Below are 20295 nucleotides of genomic sequence, written 5' to 3'. Positions count from 1 at the left end.
CACGCAGTCCGGACTCTTAGATTAAGACGCGGGTCCTCTTCTGACTTCCCTTGCACTGTGTGGGACAATGAGCGCCCTATTTATAAGCAGCCAAACATGCCAAAGATTGTTGGCATCGTGCTGTGTAACCCCCCAAAATGTGGCAGACGAAGGGTGTGGAAGCAGAGCCCAGAGCATAAGCAAACCTCGTTGCATCATAGCTGATAAATATACTGATAGACAGAAGTAGTCTGAATGATTAGAAATATTAAAGCTTCAGAAGGAATATTAGTGAGAAGCAAAACAGGCATAAATCAGGTTGTTCCTGGTCAGCTGGAATTTCCATTTTGTAAAATGGAGATGGAAATGTGATTAACTGTGCGTAAGACAGCTTCTGCACAGCACTCCCGCAGTTGCAGAGACTGCCTCCTGCCTCCACACGCCTCGTGACGCAGACATTCCTGCACAGAAACATACCTGAGGGCTAGACAGCTCACAAACACACATCCAGGTACTGCTATTTGAGTCAAAATGCCTGAATTCAACCTTCAGGCATTTTTGACGTATATGAACCCAAACCTCTACATCATGACAACACACTGGATTACACAACGTTTTTAAAAAAACAGTACACACACGCGCACGCAACCAACATACAAACGACATGCAAGTTTTTTGGTGAACCAGTCTGACAGCTAGGAGAGTGGGCGTTGTGATGGAAGCAGACAGCTTCACAAGAGGACCTCAGTGAGGAATCAGCAGCTGTCAGACGCCCCCTCCCTCCATCCCTCCCCTGCTCCAACTGTAACCGTAGATCCAAAACACGAGCTGCATGAGTTTCTGTTCTTTATCCTCTCTGCGTGGAAGCTAATGGAGACACGCAAGCAACTTTAAATGACCTGCTGTAATACACTTACAATATAATAACAAGCTGTCATTGTCAATTGGAAAGATTAAAGACTTTAAAATAAAAGAGGAGGATTAAGGACCAAATATTAAAGGTTAATAAGTGTAAAGAGCCACTTAAAAAACAAACAAACAGATCTCTATTGTTCAGTTACAACCAGTCGGTGTTTACCTGGTGCAGGTATTTCTGGCTCTTTGGGCGTGTCTGGTTTTAGTGACCGACTTATGAGAGGAAGGTCCTAAGGCTTCCACATGAGGGCAGTATCACAAGACAGATGATCCCAGAAAAGGCTTCACTGCTCCTCCTCAATATTTAAAAATGCACATTTAGGCTGCCAAAATATAAGACTCAGGCATGTACTGTAGTACTTTATTCTTTTGGATTCACTTAAAAGTTGAGCTCTGAAGTTGTTTCTGAAGATATTTGTATTTTTTCCAGTTTCTAAATATTTAGATTACTCATATAAAAACATTCTTATTTATTTCTTTTCTTATTTTCAGTTTTTGATTAAAAAGGAAATCCATTAAGAAGTGCTGAAACTCTCAGCTTTCCTTTAACATCCTTAAAGGGTCATCTTACCATCACCAGCTTGTTTGTTCACTGCACATTTTATACATGTTTTTTATATTTTATACATATTTCTGTACATTGTTACCTGTATATACGAACTTCAGTTGCTTATGTATATAGGTCCACTTTGTGTCTTCCTTCTATATCTTGTGTTCCCCTTGCTATAAAAGCTGTGTAACACCGAAATCTTCTCATCTGTGGGATAATAAAGGTTTATTCTATTCTATTCTATTCTATTCTATCAAAATCTTATCTGAGTAAAAGTGGAGATTTTTTTAACCAGCAGGTTTAAAGTAAAAGGAGTTCCTGTGAGTGTTAAATAATAATAATAATAATTATAATTATCAATAAGACTGATGGGAATTTTGCCTACCCTCACATCCTACAATAACACCAACTCTTTGCATGTCCTCCTTCACTCCATATTCAACATCCATTATCCAGTATTCACACATTGTTAGTATGAATGGCTGTTTTTATCTTGTAGCTTATAGTTTTTGCCGTATAAACACGTAGGAGTCAGGTGTTTAAACCAGCGTCCTCACAATGTGAGTGCTGTGGTAGGCTGAATGTGCTGCAGGTTCTTTTTCACCTTCAGGCTCCTTCCTCTGCTGCTCTGACACATTTCATCTCTTAGCTTACCCGAGAATACAGTTTTTAAATAGAAAGCTGCTTAGAGCTGAAAGTTCTCACAGTAGCTGCAACAGAAAAACCTAAAAAACCTAAAAAACGGCACTTATTCTTTTTCTAATATGTACTCCACCATTAGACACTTTTAAAAACATTAAACAGCTACTTAAATACTGTATAAGTACAAAATTGAAGTACTTTTACTCGTTTATTTGTGTTTTCGTTCACACAAAACTACTTTCTGTCTAAAGTTTTTCAGCCGCCTCAGAGGAGTCATTTCTTAAGATTTTGCCCTTCAGAGAGCAAAGGCAGAGAGCAAATTCTCATAAACCCAACGAGCAGCTCCTCTTACAGCTGTCTGCACTGCACATAAAATTAGACCTCCAGACAGCCGTGCTGCAGACTCAGAGCAGTGGGCAAACTGGTGCTGAGATGAATCCCAGTTACAGTGACAGTGTTTACTTTGGTAAGAATGGAAAAGACTTAATATTCACCTTTTTTTGGCGGATTAGCCTTTTATTATTCAGACGTGCTGCCAGTTGTTCCATTTATTCTTCATGTTTATTCAGGAACTTGTACGAGATGCAATCAAGCTGTCTACAGAGCAGGTCGAGCGTGTCAGGCGATGGGACGTTTATTCCACAGCGCGTGCTTCATCTGCAGCGTTTGCAGTGAGCTCTCCTCGTGTGAATGCTTCTCTGATAGTACAGTGTGATGTATAACGGTCTACATATTTAAGCTTTTGCATGTTTTCAGGTAAAACGCTCAGTGGCAAGCCTTTCTACACAGTGTCAGGGATGATATACTGTGAGGATGACTTTTTGGTAAGTATGTTCTTTTAATAGGTTGTAAAATGACAGATTAACTTTATTGCCTAATCTATTTGGGTGGTGGTGTTTTCCTGGTACTCGTGGTATTTTCTGCAGTTCTCTGGAGTTCATCCATCCCCTGAAGTATGTAACAGCTGTGGCTTTTTAATCACAGATGTGGTAACTATTAATTTATTTACTTAAACAGTACTGTGAAAAAGCATTTCCCCCCTTCCTGATCTTAGGTTTTTTTTCTATATTTGTCACGCACACATGTTTCAGATCATCAAATACATTTTAATATTAGAAAACGATACACCAAATAAATATGCAGTTTTTAAATTACCTTTTCATTTATTAACGGATTAAAAGCTGTTCAACCTTGCCTGCCCTACATTTGACAACATTTATTTGGGAAAACTAAGTTCATTTAATTTTTTTACACTCAGGCACACACAGGCACACACATAGAAATGTTTTACTCAGGTTATCTTTGGCTAATATTAGAATTTGTTCGATGATCTGAAACATGTAAATGTGACAAATGTGCAAAGAAAATTAAGAAACCAGGAAGGGGTCAAATACTTTTTCTAAGCACTGTGAGTATATGTGTGGTGTCACATGCAAGAAACTGACATTACATTGGATGATCAGATCCTGCAGGCTCGTGGGAAACCCTACCACCCATCCTGCTTTCGCTGTGTCGTCTGCAGACAGAGCCTGGAGGATCAGCCTTTCGCTGTCGACTCACACCGCAGGATCTACTGTGTCAGCGACTACCACAGGTGGGTGTTTTATGTAGCAACAATAGTCCTTTTCAAGAGCAAAGGGGGAAACCCTGCCAGACAGGCTGAACAGGAGAAAACTCACACCTTTGTTGACTTCATGTTTTAACCTCTGTGAACTTTCACTGAAACTTCTTCTCGGTTTCAGGGTCCAGGCTCCCCACTGTGCTGCCTGCAGGTTGCCGATACTCCCAACAGAAGTGAGCTTCACAGAAACTATGCAAAATATTTGATAATTCAATTCACAGCAAATGATTTCACAAAGAAGCACTCTGAGTCAGGGGCGGAGCGTGGGGGTGGCTTACGGGGCTTAAGCCCGGGTTGTTTTGTCAGAAGCCCGGGGTATTTTGGAGTGTAATTTTTTCATAGTTAGATGCCTGGCTGACAACTGTATAAAACAAAAAGTACACACAATATTCGAAGCACATAGTGCACACTGTGGGAATTTACGACTGTGCGTGAATCCCCCCCTGATATTGGTATGATCCAAGCTCAGGCGCTACGTTCACACTGCAGGTCTTAATGCTCAATTCCGATTTTTTGATCAAATCCGATTTTTTTGTCTGCTCGTTCACACTACAAATAAAATGCGACAGCAAACGCGCTCTAGTGTGAACGCTCAAAGCGGCCCGCATGCGCAAAAGAAGATGTCACACACAACGCGCTCTGTATAGACCCAGAGCAACAGTATTGTTTGACTGATGGCCCTTAATATAAAGACTTCGGACTTCACGTTTCCCAATTTTTGCTTTAAGTTATTTTGTTATTTACATAATAATGTAAATAACCTAATAATGATCCTTATTGCTGTTTAAGAGAGGAGCGGTGCTTCAAAGGATAGCTGCAGATTTCTGTCAGAATCTGCAGATTATACAGTACAAATAAAATGTTCACGTTGTCTTCCCAACAGTTTCACTGACATCTACACTGGATGGCCAGGAAGCGTTCGCGATGTCTTCTCGGGCGCTTCTCTGGCGCTGATAATTGGCTTCAGTCTTGTGTCGGTGACGTAAAAGGCGGATTTAATGCGACTTGACCGTTCACACAGCAGTCGCTTTCTAAAACATCGGATATGTATCGGATTCAGTACCACATACGAAAGTGACCCAGATCGGATTTGAAAATATCGGATTTGCGCCGTTCACACTGTCATAGCATGATCGGATATGGGTCGCATAGGGTCAAAAAAATCGGATTTGATGCGCTTTCGCCTGCAGTGTGAACGTAAGGCTACGTTCACACTGCAGTGTGAACGTAGCCTAAGCGACTGAGCGAGGGGGCGGGGCAGCTGCTGCCCGTGAGTGCACTGTTGGAGAGACGGAGCCAGCCATACTAAGGAGAGCTTAAGTTTGACCAGGTACCAAAGCAAATCATTCGTACCGTACAAATAATGTAAATATGACGGTGCATCACGAAAGATTGATATGAAACTGATCACTTGACCAATATTATTTTACTTGCTCTTCAAGTGAATCAACAAATGGCAAAATGAAAAGCCGAACAAATGCTATTTTTTAGAGAGTCTTAGTTTACGTGCGTTTATTTCATATTTTCAGTTCTTACCCTCCCCGACTAATTCGGTTTCAGTTATGTACTGAAACATAAGAATGGACATTAGAGGGTTCTTTCAAAGAAAAAACTCAGGTAAATGTTATTTTATATATTATGCTTTGTATGTTGTTCAGTATATTTCTATGCAAAACAAGAGGGATTTCAGTACACAGCAGGATATTCACATTTGTAACCAGATATTTACATACACTTTAGGGAGAAAACATAAAACATTTTTACTGTACAACATCAATTTAGAGTAAACTTTTGTTTTAGATAAATATTGAAATATATTTTGAATTAGTTAAATGTCAGAATAAAGAGAGACAGAGCTGTCTATTTTTTTTATCACTTTCATTAAATTTAGGAGTACATGTACACTAAGTTTATTGTTAATTAATAAGAAAACTCCAGACGATTCCATTCTGAGCTGAAGAAGCTTCTGATAGGTTAGTAGAGTCCATGTGAGTAAATTGGTGGCACAGCTGTGGATGCATATAAGGCAAAACACAGAGCCTGTTTCTTTGACATGGGAAAATCAAGAGATGTCAACCAAAACACCAGGAAAAGAATCGTGGAGCTCCATAAGTGTGGCTCAGTTTGAATACAATTTGGTGCCATTTGCAATTAAAAAACACAGACAGTTTCGCTCTTTACTCTTAAAGTTAACAAATATGTTTTTATATTTATCAATCTAAAAAAATAAACATTTAGTCTGATTTGATGTTACAATTAAAAAAGTGTTTGTGTTTTGATCTGAAGAGTTTGTAAATATCTGGTTTCAACTGTATATTTGATGATTGTCAGCACAAAGAGGGAGAGAGAGGAGCAGAGATTGAGATGGAGAATGAGGACAGAACAGAGATGAACAAGAGCAGGTGAGACACACATGTTAGTCAAATGGTTGCTTACTAAAAGTATCACCGTATCATAGGTACTCATGTATCTCGTACCTAGTGTTTCTTTTTAGGTTTGCTATTTTTCAAATTCTATATTTATTAAGTTCTGCAGGCTTGTTTGCACAACAAGGCTAAATAATTATATAAACTTTTCTCAATCTAAATATTGTACTTTGGTAGAATTAAATAAATAAGTGTAGTGCAGGTCTATGATGATTTTTAGTGCTACTATCATCTAGTTCTGATTGTGGTTATGTCTTGGTTAAGTCCTCAGTAATCCTGCTTTTGAACTGTTGTAGTCCTGTTTTAATTCTGGATCAGTTCTGGGTCTGGTTGAATTGGGGTTTAGTCCCTGTGTCTTGATACAGCCCCGACTTCGTTCTGTCTTGCTGCTCAATTAAAAAACTAGTTTAAGGTGTCCTGCATGTGTGATATATATATTTCCCTATATGAAGTCATTCTTTTTTGAACAAAACTCAAAACAGAGCCTATTAATCTTTCAGTCATTTCTACACCCCCCCCCCCCCCCCCCCCCTCAAAAAAAAAAAAAAATATCCCACATGCATACTACCCTTTAGGGCTAAGCCCCGGGTGTTTCAAATGTCTGGCTCCTCCTCTGCTCTGAGTGCTTTGTTATCTCTTTTTTTTCAGGGATCCACAGAGTCTATTCGAGTGACATCCTGTGACAGAAACTACCATGTAGAGTGCTACAGGCCTGGTGTTAACCTCATTTAACAAAGACAGATTCTGTGATACTTAATAAGATACTCTAATAAAGTCATCCACTCCTGCTATTTGTTTCTCCTTAGTTTTGTGTGTGGATCTGTGTCTCCTCTGATGCACCTCCACCTGTAGGCAGCATTCGCCGCACACTAGCACCACCTTGTGTCTACATCGGGTACTACAACCACCTCCCATCTCCCGGAACTGTTCGCGATAAGCACTGATAATGGCGTCAGTCACGGTACGTGGCTTGGCTCTCTGCACTACGTCTTTGCTAAACTTTGCGTTTGTTTTCATATCCGGTGCAGATCTCATTCGGTTTGTCTCGTTTCGAGCCATTTACCATAACATCACGGGGGAGACGACACTCTGTCGAGGTAAGTTCCCGTAAGCGGCAGGCGGCCAGGAGCGATTACCAAACACTGGTGGAGGCGATATCTGTAAAACCGTTAAATACCTCATATACTTTTTGGCTATGGAAAAAATTACTGTATAGGTTTATATAAGTATAATTTAACGAATGTTAAATTCATATACGTCATATAGTTCAATTATTACGTTCTCCATATGTGCTGTAAATACCACTGGGCGGCTGTTTAGAACCAGCGCCCGGCTAGCTCAGTCGGTAGAGCATGAGACTCTTAATCTCAGGGTCGTGGGTTCGAGCCCCACGTTGGGCGGTGAGATTTTTTTTTTCCTTATGTTTTTTTTAGGGCTGTTTTTATTATTAGGGCTATTTTATTCTGTTTACTAAAACAAAAATTATCATTACGGGCTTAAAAGCATAATTTGCTTATCGCCAATATCAAATATCGACCAAATGGCGAGTGTTTGAAAGCTGATTTCGGGTGAGCAGGAATACTGGGTTTGTTAATTAGATTAATTAGCTATTCGTGGTAACGTTCGATTTTCTGTTTTGTTTTTTGTTTTTTTGTGGCATTTTCAATGAGTGCTTAGGATTAGGATTGCCGTCAATGTTAAAGTGACGTTTTTTCCTCTGATTCCCCATGGCTAAGACTCCATACCATGGTCGGTGGCCCTGCGGGACAGCTCTGTTCTGAGGGCTCTTGCTGTGGATCTGGGGCTCCTGGCCCTCTTCATCGTGCAGCACAGCCTGCTGGCCTGGCTGCCTGTCAAACAGGCCCTGCAGTCAGTGCTGGGGCCCCTCAACAGGACAGCATACTGCTTCACCACAGCACTCGCCCTCCAGGTACAGCAGCGCCCTTTCTCTGAGTGTTTACTGTCACATAGAAGCATAACTTACTCCTACCTTAGTGTTAATCACACCTTTCAGTGTGCATCATTGCTCTGTTTCCTGTGTTAGATCTTGATGCGGTACTGGCAGCCTGTGACTAACGCCCCCTGCCTGTGGTCAGTGCGTCAGGCACCCTGGAGTGTCTGGTTCCCCCTGCTCTGCTTCTCGCTGCACTTCCTCTGTTGGGCCATCATCTGCAGCATCCTCATGATCTTTGATTACCCAGAACTACTGGGCATCAAGCAGGTAGGGATCAAAAACAAATGCACATGTTTGTGCTTTCAGATGCTGGAAAATCAGAGGTTGCTCAACTAAAAATACTAAAAAAAATCTATGATTACAGTTTGCTTTATTTGTGGTTGTTGATTACTGCTTGGTTAGTTGGTGTTCCTTAAAAGAATTAATTAACACCACTTTAAAATATCGTGCTGTTAAACAACAAGAAGCAAATGGATATTTACTGCACATATGCTCCCTGGCCGTTTCATTAGGTACAGCTTTTCAACTGGTCAATAACAAAAATATCTAATCAGCCAATCACATGGCAGCTCAGTGCTTGTAAGCATGTAGACATGAGCAGCTGACCTGCTGAAGTTCAAACTGAGCATCACATGGGGAGGAATTTCAAGGTTTTAATTTTCAGCACCCATCAGTATGAATCACAACCCTAATCAGAGTTTTCACTGTTGTGGCTGAGCAGGACTGAAAGATTTTACTGCAGTGAGAACTGAACCTCCGTCCCCAAATGTAAAGGCTCTCCTCCAGTAAAGCAGTGCTAGTGTGGTGCCAGTATTGCCTTGGTGCACACATTTTGATAATTTTTGAAAACCAGCGGTTATTAACATCTATATGTTTCACCTGTCACCTGGTGCTCTGGGCCTAACTCCGTATTTAATGACTCTGACCCTTTCCACCACCATCTTATAATTACATTTTAATGAAATGCCCTTTTAATAAATCAATAGAGATTACAATACTGACCCAAGTAATCTGCATTACTTAGATCAGTAACTTCGGTGCTCCCGGAGGAGAGCGTGTGTATGGGCATGAATAAACTCCATTTACTGACTAACCTCCTCCCTCAGGTGTATTACGACTGTCTCGGATTGGGGGACCCCCTCTCTCACAAGTCGCCCCGTGCTCAGCGCCTCCTGTCCCACCTGCGCCACCCGGTGTGCCTGGAGCTGGGTGTGGTGCTGTGGCTCCTGCCGGCCTTATCCCTGGACAGGCTCCTGCTGGCGGGGGCTCTGTCGGCCTACCTGGCTCTGGCGCACTCTCTGGACAAACAGGATTTAGCCTACCTGTGTGTGCAGCTCAACAGTAAGATGCAGCTCTTTGCGCAGCCACACGGAGGCAGCGCCGACGCCATGCCCAACGAGGACACTGACGACCACAAGAAGAAGTGAAGCAGAGGTCTTCCCAGTGCTTTGATCTGAATCTGTCATAAATAATGTTTTAAAACTGACTACAAAAGAGTTTCTGTAGGCCTCTTGAGCCTGATGTCTGCTGATTTTGTCATTTCAAATGTATTTTATTACAGTTTATGCCATCGTGTGAAAACACAGCCGCCCCCCCTGCTCGTACAGAGGTGTCACTTTTCTTAAAACTACTAATTTTGATACAATTAGGTTGAAACATTTTTATACTGAATATTTTTTAATACATGAAATTGTTTTACTGTATAGTCTTACTGGCTGTTACAGTGCCCAAGACAAGTACATTAACACTGTGTTTCTCTGGAAGCTAATTTCAGGTTTATCTTTCCTTTGAAAACCGACGTTTCACTGAGATTTTACACTGGTAAAAGCTTTTTTCTTTTTCTGCTCTGTGACAGAACAAAGTGACAATGTTTCTGCTACAATGAATGTATCTCCTTCAAAGCTTTTCCTCGATGGTGAGATCAAACCGATTGTTTAAAGACGTGAAGCTGAACGTATCGAACAAACTACTTTTAACGTTTATCATGCTTGATAAATAAGGTATTATCAAGGCAGCCAGTATTAGTATTAGTGGATTCTGTAATGTCTCATTTGGTATGTTTTTTTACACTGTTTTCCCCATGTGTGCCTTACTGTAATTACCGTGACAGCTTTCAGTATTTTTAAAAACATGTTCAATAAAAGTGGAAAGTTCACTTGTCCTGGTAAATTGTGTCTGTTTTTTAGGTTTATTTTTTATTTTTATGAGTCAAGTTTTAAGAGTTTAAGGAGCAGATGTTTGATTTAAATTGTTGTTTGTTTGTTTTTATTTAATTTTAAAGCTGATATATCACAGATGAACTACAGCTTTAATAACCGAGCCAGAAGATGTTTTTTTGTTTTTGTTTTTATTTTATTTTACAGGGTATAGATCGATATATATGCTCACTGGCCAACTTATTGGGTACACCTGAGGGATTTTTGTAATTAGGGGAAAGTTTCATATCCATCTAAACGCTCTCGTGTTGATGAATATGAATAAACATGAATAACATTTTTGACTGTATGTTTTCTATCAGAGACGCTAGAAAATAATTTTTAAAAATAAAAATGCGAATAATCAGCAATGAAGATATTCCGGTAGTTTGGGGTACACACCTCTGTCAGTGGAGCTGATCGTGTTTGATCTGCTTCAATCAAGTCCCGCTGCAGCTCTGCATGCTGACACCACATCCCGTTTCACCGCCCTCCACCGCTTTACCAATTAACCCTGCGGGACGCGGGGGTGAGCAAAGGCGGGGGAGGGCTGGTTGGTGGCCGGGCAGACGGCTGTGTGCTTTAAACGCCTTTTCTTAGGTCCGACAATATGGTGTGTGCCACTAAACTCTCCAGAGGGAATTGAATGTAATTATCGGATTAGAGCGCTGCAGCTCTCGAGCTGGAAATATTTACAACCGCACGGAGGACGGAGGTTTTTCTGCTCTGATGTCCACTCAGGTCCCGATATCGTTTGACTGGGTCACTGATCATTTTTAAAAGTTGGGTTTTGACAGGACAGATTAATCTGTTCGTTACAGGCAAAGGAGGTTTTCCATGGTGGAGTAGACCGCTTTACGCACAAGTGGAGATGTAAAGTCGGGGTGGATGCAGTGATATTTTTGCCAAAACAAGAGTTTGGGTGAGTTATATTCAGAATTTTCATTAAATATGTTACAACTGAGGTTATGCATTATGTGCTGCGAGTTAATTCGATTACATGTGCTCTTTTATTATCCTTTAACATGAACAGATAAATAGACTGCACTGTCAAACGTGTGCTTTAATGCCTACTTGGATGTAAATTAAACCTGCTAACATGTTACCATGAGGTGTAGTTGTTCCTCGGCTTTATGTGGCAAAACTTCCATTTTTGCATGTTTATTAGAAAGAAAATTGATAATATTTTATTCTTTGCAGAGGATTCCCAGAGGCTCTGAAGAGGAACCGTTTTATCCAAAAGTGGGCACCTTTTCTGTTATGTCTGTTTCCTCTCTGCCAGAATGGAAACAACTCCTTCTGGAGAAAAAGAGGAGAGAAGAGGAGGAGCGAGAGAGGAGGGAAAAAGAGGAGGAGGAGAAGTTTGCCAGCATGCCAGCTTGGAAGCGAGGGATCATCCAGAGAAGGAAGGCGAAGCAGGAGTATGTGGGTGACAGGGAGAAGGAGAGAGACGGCTGTCTGCTGCAAGTGGATGTCAGATCTCCTTCTGATGGTCTGAGTGACACAGACAGCTTCGTAACAGTTAATCTGGGAAGCGAACTGTCGCTCAGTCCAGATCCAGGCCAGTGGCTGGATGCAGATCCCAAACTAGTGAGCCAGGTGTCTGTAGAAACAATAGTTCCAGTCCATGAAAATCCATTTATTCTCACGCAGAGTGCATGGAGGAAGAGCAGGGATGGAGAAACAGGGAACGAGCCAGAAGTTAAGGAGAGAGATAAATTAAGCCCCAGGAGTCAAGATGGGGAGCTGGGGAGAGGACGAGATATAGAGCTGAAAAAAGAGAGGTTTAGGGACTTGAGTGAGGGGAGGGAAAAAGACAGGAGCAGGGATAGGAGTCAAGGAAGAGAAAGAGAGAATAGCAGGGAGGGGTGTGAAAAGGAAAAAAGCCAGCTGAAGGAGTTGGTTAAGGATGCAGTCAGGGAGCAGGAATTTCTTAAAGTTAGAAAAGACACAGAGGAAAAAGAAACCCCTTCACCCACTTCTTTGCTTTCCCCTCTTATTCCGTGTCTTCGGACCATCAGAGCTGACAATATCATCATCATCGAGCAGGACAGGAAGGGCAGCGATGAGAGAAAGGGTAGATGGAGGGAGGCAGAGCGGGAGAAGCTCGAGGAGGACCAGCCGGGGAAGAAAGGGGTGAAGATGGACCTAAGGGAGATTCTGGCTGGAGGAGGGAGTGTCACTGAGATCCGAGCCTCTGAAGTTCTTATTATAAAGCCCTCAACCTGCCCTGAAGAAAGGAGTGCAGGGGGGAAAGGGAGAGAGGATGGGGAGATGAAGGGCAGCATGGATGCAAGAAGGGAGAGCATAGGCAGGGAGCTGAGAACAGATGTGTCCTGGCTGAGAGAGAAAGAAAAGGAGAAACCATGGGGCCAGGCAACAGTTATTAATAAAGACAGCAGAAAGGACAGCTTGGATGATAATGTTTTTGTGGAGAGAGGAGGGAGGGTCAGTCAGCTGCTGAGTAAATTCGGAGAGCACCCCAAGCCTCCATCCCGATCCAAAAGCTCCGATAATTTCCTTGAGCCAGGGAGGAGAAAATACTCAGGAGATCAGGATGAGCAGCAGTCCGAGGAGAGGAAGGCAGATGGAAAGAATACGCTGCTAAAAGGTGTCCCAAAACGCTCGTTTAGCTTCTCCGATCGAGTCATCTGCGCTAAGGAGAATGGGATAGGTGACGAAGGGTTTTACGAGAGAAAAATTCGTGAGAGGATTCACTCAGAGAGCATGGCGCCATGGGTAGATGTAGCTGCCTTAAGGAGGGAAACCACATCGAAGATGGGGTGTGCACGACTTCTAGAGAGAGACAGATTGGGAAAGCACAGAGTAAAAACCGAAGACTTTGGTATACAGCTTAAGAAAGTCGAGTTTGTTGACAGGAGGGCCGCGGAGAAGGTCGGCGATGCAGACGGGGATGTGGGGTTCACGGTGGCCTCAGTTAAAAACACGGAGGGAATATCATTTGCTAGGAGAGTGCCGATTAGGCAGGATGGGAAAGCAAGAGCTGACAGAGAGGTGAAGCGACCGGCAGGTGAGAAGAGTTTAGAAAGGGAGGTGAATGTAGACAAAGATTCAGAGGGAGGGGGAGAGATTGAGGTGAAAGTTTGTGAGAAAACAGATTCTCAAAGAGAGGATGGACTAGAGAGCTCACCCGAAACAAGCAACGTTGATGCTGAGAGTCACTGCAGACATGATTTGGCTTTTACTGAGTGCTCCAGTTTAGGCTCTACAATTCCAGACAGGGCCCTCCATAAAGGTGCAGACTGGAGACTACAAGGACCTTACCTAACACAGTCTGTTTTATCCCCACATACTGAGGCTCTAATAAGTAAAATAGAAAAAATAGGAGACACAACCTTTTATAGCAACAAAGACAGCAAAGAGGAGGTGCAAGCAGCAGGATCAGAAAACCTCAGTTATGATTCGACCCCCAGATCTCCGAAAAGGAGCGCACTCACCGGGAACCCTCCAGGCCCCGTGGAGATTCAGATTCCCAGGACTGTGTTTTATGTTGCAGAAGAAGTGGTGGAGAAAATAAAGCCCGGGTGTCAACGCAGCGAGGGGCAAGACTGTCATGGAGGTCGACAGGTCGAGAGGAGGGATAGCTGGAGGATTGGGAAGCCCTTAAGCCGCATAGAGTCTCTACGAGAGAAAATCAGACAGAGAGAGCTGGAGAAACAGCGACAGGGTGAAGGAAGTGAAGCTGCGGAGATTAATGCTACTCAGACAGCGGGGGACAGGTACGAGGAGAGGGGAACTGAAATAGAAAAACAGTGGGAAGCTACAGCACACATGCAGAAGAGGCCGGCCGAAACAGAGCAGGGACAGGAAGAAGCAGCGGCGCAGACATCCGCGGCTGCGTTTGACGTCACGCAGGAAGTCGGCGTGTTGAAAACCTGCCCTCAGCTTCCTGTTTCTGTCCTACTGTCACAAACTGTCAGAGGAGAGGAAGTGACAAGCGAGTGTACCGCCAGGGCCTCCGAAGCTACCTCCGAAGCCCTCCAGATATCTGAGGATGAGGACGACCCAGTGAAACATGTAGAAGAGCCACAAAGGCGCGACTGGGGCCGAAACGCAAGCACAGAAGAAGAACAGGAGGAGGAGGAAGGAAAGGAGCTCTCCGAGGAGGAGGTAGAGGAATACACATCACCTCTCGATTCTACACAATCTCTCTCTCCTTCGCTGCCTCTTCCCAACTCTCTCGCAGCCATGAGTCGGATCTACAACTTGGAAACCGTGGGTTCGAGGTCGGGCTTGTATTTGAGGGACAGGACAGTGGACATCTCATCGTCTGTGCACCTTGTTAAAGTGAAGCCAATCATATCGAACTCACAGCAGGGGGACAACAAAGCATTTACAGGCGATGACATTAGTGGGGTTCAGACAATACAACAGCAGATTGAGCAGTTTCAGCTGAAAGAGCAGGAAGCGCAAAACTCTTCGTCAAATACCTCCCTGAAGGACAGAGAGACGAAGGGGCAACAAAGAGTGTTAAAGCAACAGAGAAAGGACGATTTTCGGACCCAGCAGATAAAGGACGACCTCAAAGCACATCAGATAAAGGACGATGTTAAAACCCAGGAGAAGGATCAGGAAACACCAGACCTCAACCCCAAAGCGTCTTCTCATCACGCTTGTTCTCCCACACCTCAGGCCAAACAAACTATCACAGTCACCCCCTCATATCTCAGGACCCAATCCCCAGACAACTCCCTGAAAGCCACAGATTGTGCCCCGACCCCAGCTTCTTCCCCAAGCTCGCCATCTCCTGCCCAGTCTCCGAGTGTGTCTCCGTCACCCACCCAGACACCTGTGCTCTTTTCTATCAGGAGTGCCTCCGGGGGCCAAGTGAAGCGAGGCGCCACCATCACAATCACACCAAAAAGGGCAACGGGAGCCGCAGCACGGCCCTCGGCGTCCACATCAACCCCAGCGAAGACCCCACACCAGCAGCAGCAGACTCAGACGGTGTCAACCCCCGCAAAGACACCACCACAGCAGCAGCAGGGCCAGACAGTGTCAACCTCCACGAAGACAACACCACAGCAGCAGACCCAGACAGCCCCCGCTGTGACTGAGCCGGGGAAGAAGAAGTATCCAACTGTGGAGGAAATTGTGGTGATCGGTGGATATCAGAACCTGGAGAAGTCGTGTCTGGTCAAGAATAGAGGGACCCCAAAAAAGGTGAGTGGAAACTGTGTTGTTACTTTGTTACTTTGTTTTAACATGTCCCCACATGCTTTCTAAAGTTTATCAGACATACACCAACGTTTATCACCTGCTGTCACCTGCACGATGGGCCTCGCCATCAAGCCTTTTCACCGAGAGAACATCCCTTTCCACTGAGTACAGTTGCAGAGACCGACCTAAGCTGGTTAAGGCTTTATCAAGCACGACATCTTGATTCTTAGCCATGAAGTCCTCAAGTGATCTCCTTTGCCATTTGCTTATGCGGTCTCGTGCTGTGCAGATTTTTGACTTTCATCCTGTGATAACGGTTTCTACATATCACACTTTACACACTTAAGTAAAATTGTATTTGGGTGATTTATTATCATTAAAAAGAAGCATGCAAACCCACAGATGGATAAAGGAAAGTGCTTGATGATTGGTGTTAACTGGACTCACTCATATGCTTCATAGTCATCTGCAGAGACGGTTGACAGTAATGTTGCAGGATTCACTGGAGAGAAAAAAAAAGCTAAATAGGAAGCCGCAGTGACAGACATCCTCTCTCTATATAATTTTTTTTTTTGCATTTTCTCTACCTACATAACATGACCTTTTATCTCTGTGAATACATGCGATACCACACCTGCGTCCACAGTGGACCTGTAAATTAATTTTCCTGGAGTTCATGTTAAATGTTCTGTTTCCTCTTTTTAACTTCTGTGAATCCGAGCAGGAGGGGGAAGGCAGAGTTGCTAAGCAGGGCAGCAAATTTTTTTTTTTTTTCACCATCCTGTAATGATAAATCTGGCTGTATTGACAGTTTTCACTGCCTATTAGAAGAATGTGATTGGTGGTAACCCCCTTCAGTCTGCTTCCTCGTTCCCTTGTACCAGTTCAGTTGTTTCTGTTGAGTCAGCTTCTCACACAAATCTCCCTTTGTGTTTTCTTGGCTGTGTCCTAGCAGGGGTTTGGTAGTTAGACCAGAGTCTTGGCAGACAGTTTTTGACCACGCTGCCCTCCCACTGTATACAGCTGACAGCAGGCTGCCAACTACGAGCTCGATGTGCGTGAGATGGGAAAGAAAGCGAGGCAGGGTTTTGCAGACAGATCAAAGGGCGGCTCACTGGCAGAGAAGTCGCAAGGAAGGAAAACTGACATTTTTGACAGTCATACTGAGAGGATTAAAGTCTTGTTATTTGGTCTGATAGAAACTCCCTGTCACGCTGCATGTTTTTGCTCACTTCCTCTTTTAAGACTTCCTCCAAGCACGACAAAGAGCCTGACACAGGGAAGTGACGCGGTGCCCATTTTTAAATTGCCAAATGCGACTCTGATGCTCAACTGTTACATTACCGGACCACCTGTAACCTAAAGCATGAAAATGAAAGTTCCCAAATAGCATTACTGTGGCCTTTAATTAGATAAATAATCATGCATTCTCTGCATGCATCTCTATAATAAGTTGTGTAATCCCTGCCTGCATGTGTAAGCACCGCCCTCCTTAGCCTCTGTGAGTGATGACCACTGAGTGATTCTCTGACCACCTGTCGCTCTCACGTTGATGCCCTACAGACAGTTTGACGTCAGGCTTCCTTCCCTTCCCCCCTCCAAGCCACGCCATCATGTCACAGGGCAAGAGGCTCATCTGCTATCTCATCTAAGTTTTCTTTTCATATGTGCACTTTTTTTTTGTTTTCTAGCATAAAATATGTCCAGAAGTGGTAGATATCCTTCTTTATGCTGCTAAGATGTGGCCTTAAACATGGCTGTCACATGTTATCAAATGGAGCAGTGCACTTTTGAGAATCTGAAGTCAAGTATTACTTGATAAACTTTCTTCTTTATGGCTCTTTTTTTTGCTCTTTTCCCATCCCTGTGTCGCCGGGTGCCTCTGCTGTCCCGCTGTGCCTGGGTTAATCGGGTTCAGGGAGGAAGGATTAGCCTACTGTGCCTCAGCATGCCAGCTTCTCTAACCCAGAGCTGTTTTGTGCTCCGTCCACATTTAGTGCAAAGCCGTTATCGTGCACATCACGTCTGCGCTTCTGGGTGTGTTTGCTGCACGTTCAGGCTTCAGAGCTGAGATGCTGTCGTTATAAAACGTGCTGTGTGGGGATGCGCTGGCGTTTTACACCACACCGGCCTTCGAATAAACAAACTCAAACACCCGTCAGGCCAGGCGGGGGCCTTGTTCTCCTTTTCAGCAGTTTAAGAGAAGTGGCAAACCAAAACTTCAGTTTCAGCTTCTTAGGCTGAATATGCATCAGAATTAGTTATCAATGAGTGCACGAAGGGTTCAGCCAGTAAGTCCTTCTACAGACGGTGTATTTCTGCTGTGTTAAGCCCAGTGCTGTCACTTAAAATTACACTGACAGCATCAAAACCTCGCTGACACTGAAACCTTCTCCAGATCTGCAGTGTGTTTACATGACGAACAAACAGCTTGCTAAAGGAACACCAACATTTTCCCTGTAATAACCCCACTTTTACTGCAGCATTACTGCAAATCTGTAATGTGAAGGTTTTTGCTACAATACTATATTTTTTAACAAGCATGTAAAACCGTAAATATTAGCTTAAATGTAATTCATCAAAAGCATAACCACGCCTTTCTGTATTCACTTTTGCAGGGGAAGGTGTGTTTTAATGAGGTCAAGCTGGAGCAGGTGTGTGAGTACCCATCGGAAGCCCTCATGCAGTTCTTCAATCCCCACTCTCAGGACCTGGGGAGCGCGGAGAGGCTGCAGGATGAGGAGGTGCAGGAGGAGCAGGGTGACAGGGAGGGGGGGGCGGTCGTGGTGAAGAATACGAGGAGTACGGGAACTGCAACGGGACCGCGTGTAATAGATGTGAGTCACTTACCCCCACGGCTCAGAAAACATAACGTTTAGTGAGGTCTTTTTCGGCCTTACTGACACCCTGATAAACTCTGTGGGTTTGGATTTCATGAAAGATAACATGCTGAATTTTGGTTTATGGTCAGAAGAAGGCTGAGTGCCTCAAGATAAGGCTTGAGCTTGTCTTATAACTCGCAAATCCCAAACCAACAATGTATTGATCCTAACAAGAAAGCCTGACATTATGCTTCTTCATTGTTTACCACTGGCATAAAATTCATGATGTTTCCTCAGTAGGAAAAGAATGGGCACTGTAGTTTTTCTGAGAGACTCCAAATGTGTACAAATTCACAAATAAAAATACTTGTGTGCTAAAAACCACAGTGCCCAGCTTTTTAGGAAATTTCTGAAGGAAAAATGGTGACTAAATGTCTCTTCAGTAATGTAAAGATGTCTTTATATGAGTCTGAAACCAGATGCTCATTTGTTAATGTTTTGTCAGTCACATGTTGTTACCACAGGTGATGGTCCCTTCTGTAGCATCAGTTTGTTCAGAGCCATGTAATAACAAGATTAGTTATTGTAGGGTGACCAACCGTCCTCTTTTCACTGGACATGTCCCCTTTTCATGTTCTGTCCGGTGCGTCTGGGGGGGATTTTCGAGATTGATAAAAATGTCCGGGTTTTCCTATATTCAGACAGAGGACCCATGTGTGACGTCATTCCCGAACTGCTGCTTTGTGAGCGCTTGTTCTGCGCTCACAGATGGGACAGACAGCACGCAGCAATGCGCCTAATGATGTTTAAAAGATCCCAAAGCGCAAGTGCATCTTTTCAGACGAACTGCAAAAGAAATTTCCCTCGTACCGACCCAGTACTGGTAATTTTTCTTATGCAGATGAGGCGTTATTTCTGTACCATTATTTAATTCCAGAGGCTTTTAAGTTATTTTTTTGCACTTGTTGACTTGCAAAAGCCTCTATGACATATTTTATTTTGACAATTCATTAACCACACAGAGAAGGCATCGTTTAAATATGTTAAATATATTTCTTTAAGCAAGTTCTTCATGAGTAGCCAAGTGTCCTCTTTTTTGGAAATCAAAATATGGTCACTCTAAGTTATTGTTCTATTAAAATAACATACATACACATTCCTTGTAATATTGTTCGTCCATGTTTGCTGAATTACTACCCTTAGCATTTTGTCGCCAATATTTACATAATATTATTAAATAAGATTTACTGAAGGGGCAAAAAGGCTTTTCAATTTAGCTAGCTGCTAGCTTTGCTGCTAAGGGGAGAGTGACGTTAAAAATATACATTTCTAAACATTTAATAAATGCTGGCAGGTCATTCTTCTGTACTGGAGACATGTATATTTCTCCTGTCACTGTTGTGGATTTTACATAATTTCCCTAGAGTTATTGAAAAATGTTTCTAGGAGTTATTATGCAAACTAGCAGTTAGCACACTAGCTGCTAGTCAGCGCATCTGTTAGCTTGGTTGCTAACCTAGCAGTATATCATTTTTGTTTAGTTTTTTTTTTTTTTTTTTTTTTTTTAAAATATATGAACTGTCTGCAAGGGTAGTTAGTCCAACAGAAGAGGAGGTTAAATGAAGGTTAGAAAATATAGGAAATAAAAATATACCTTAACTGTACAAACTGACCAAATTTGAATATCTTGTAAACAGCAGCTGGTTGGAAATGAGGGCAAGCTTGGTAAAATGAAACTTTTGCAAATAAAAATTACAAAGAAATGGTTAAGATTTTTAAATTCAATGCTACTGTAAATACCAGAGAGCAAATGGAAAGGTAAAATTGCATTTATGGCTCTCACAAAGCTATAAATGTTACCTTTGGTGAATGGGAATACCTCAAAATACAAACTAAAATGACATAAAGATCCTAGATTCACCATATTTACCTTCCATCTCCGTCTCTATTTTTCAGATGAGTCTTGCCCTCGATAGAAGCCAGTCACCTTCGCCAAAATTACCCATCTGA

At 43.0% G+C, this 20295-nt stretch overlaps 3 protein-coding genes and 1 non-coding gene across 6 annotated transcripts; all 4 read left to right on the top strand.

Annotated features, from left to right (window-relative positions):
• The first annotated feature begins 2518 nt into the window (after positions 1-2518).
• On the top strand, positions 2519-6865 carry limd1b (LIM domains containing 1b). The gene is made up of 7 exons (XM_085346939.1): positions 2519-2552; positions 2656-2757; positions 2843-2910; positions 3013-3075; positions 3550-3680; positions 3829-3880; positions 6782-6865. Exons 1-7 carry the CDS (start codon positions 2519-2521, stop codon positions 6863-6865), a joined length of 534 nt encoding a protein of 177 aa, XP_085203065.1.
• Positions 6866-7065: 200 nt separating this feature from the next.
• nrm (nurim) lies at positions 7066-10152 on the top strand. The gene is made up of 4 exons (XM_085346604.1): positions 7066-7230; positions 7870-8063; positions 8178-8354; positions 9194-10152. Exons 1-4 carry the CDS (start codon positions 7080-7082, stop codon positions 9512-9514), a joined length of 843 nt encoding a protein of 280 aa, XP_085202730.1. The 5' UTR covers positions 7066-7079; the 3' UTR covers positions 9515-10152.
• On the top strand, positions 7461-7533 carry trnak-cuu (transfer RNA lysine (anticodon CUU)). The gene has a single exon. It is a non-coding gene; the product is annotated as a tRNA-Lys (tRNA).
• Positions 10153-11542: 1390 nt separating the features above from the next.
• ppp1r18 (protein phosphatase 1, regulatory subunit 18) lies at positions 11543-20295 on the top strand. 3 transcript variants are annotated; one of them, XM_085346689.1, is made up of 5 exons: positions 11543-14770; positions 14840-15290; positions 15345-15466; positions 18082-18304; positions 20242-20261. In XM_085346689.1, the coding sequence occupies exons 1-5, from the start codon at positions 11543-11545 to the stop codon at positions 20259-20261; spliced, it is 4044 nt and encodes a 1347-aa protein (XP_085202815.1). The 3 variants fall into 3 exon arrangements, with proteins under 3 accessions (XP_085202815.1, XP_085202814.1, XP_085202813.1); XM_085346688.1 differs by lacking the exon at positions 20242-20261 and having other exon boundaries at positions 14813-15214; positions 15296-15466; positions 18082-18342; XM_085346687.1 differs by having other exon boundaries at positions 11543-15466; positions 18082-18300; positions 20242-20295.

This window comes from Diplotaxodon limnothrissa, linkage group LG22 (genome assembly GCF_057381915.1).
Source record: "Diplotaxodon limnothrissa isolate DT_005_m linkage group LG22, D_limnothrissa_male_GT1.1, whole genome shotgun sequence".
NCBI lineage: Eukaryota > Metazoa > Chordata > Actinopteri > Cichliformes > Cichlidae > Diplotaxodon > Diplotaxodon limnothrissa.
The sequence above is the reverse complement of the archived record's forward strand: the minus strand, read 5'-3'. Positions and strand labels throughout refer to the sequence as shown.

Coding starts and splice junctions, on each gene's coding strand:
- limd1b (XM_085346939.1), top strand. CDS start 2,519: ATGAATCCCAGTTACAGTGACAGTGTTTACTTTG. Junction 2,758..2,842: donor CTTCATCTGCAGCGTTTGCA/GTGAGCTCTCCT, acceptor GCATGTTTTCAG/GTAAAACGCTCAGTGGCAAG. Junction 2,911..3,012: donor ACTGTGAGGATGACTTTTTG/GTAAGTATGTTC, acceptor TATTTTCTGCAG/TTCTCTGGAGTTCATCCATC.
- nrm (XM_085346604.1), top strand. CDS start 7,080: ATGGCGTCAGTCACGGTACGTGGCTTGGCTCTCTGCACTACGTCTTTG. Junction 8,064..8,177: donor CCACAGCACTCGCCCTCCAG/GTACAGCAGCGC, acceptor TTCCTGTGTTAG/ATCTTGATGCGGTACTGGCA. Junction 8,355..9,193: donor AACTACTGGGCATCAAGCAG/GTAGGGATCAAA, acceptor CTCCTCCCTCAG/GTGTATTACGACTGTCTCGG.
- ppp1r18 (XM_085346687.1), top strand. CDS start 11,543: ATGTCTGTTTCCTCTCTGCCAGAATGGAAACAACTCCTTCTGGAGAAA. Junction 15,467..18,081: donor ATAGAGGGACCCCAAAAAAG/GTGAGTGGAAAC, acceptor TCACTTTTGCAG/GGGAAGGTGTGTTTTAATGA. Junction 18,301..20,241: donor CGGGACCGCGTGTAATAGAT/GTGAGTCACTTA, acceptor TCTATTTTTCAG/ATGAGTCTTGCCCTCGATAG.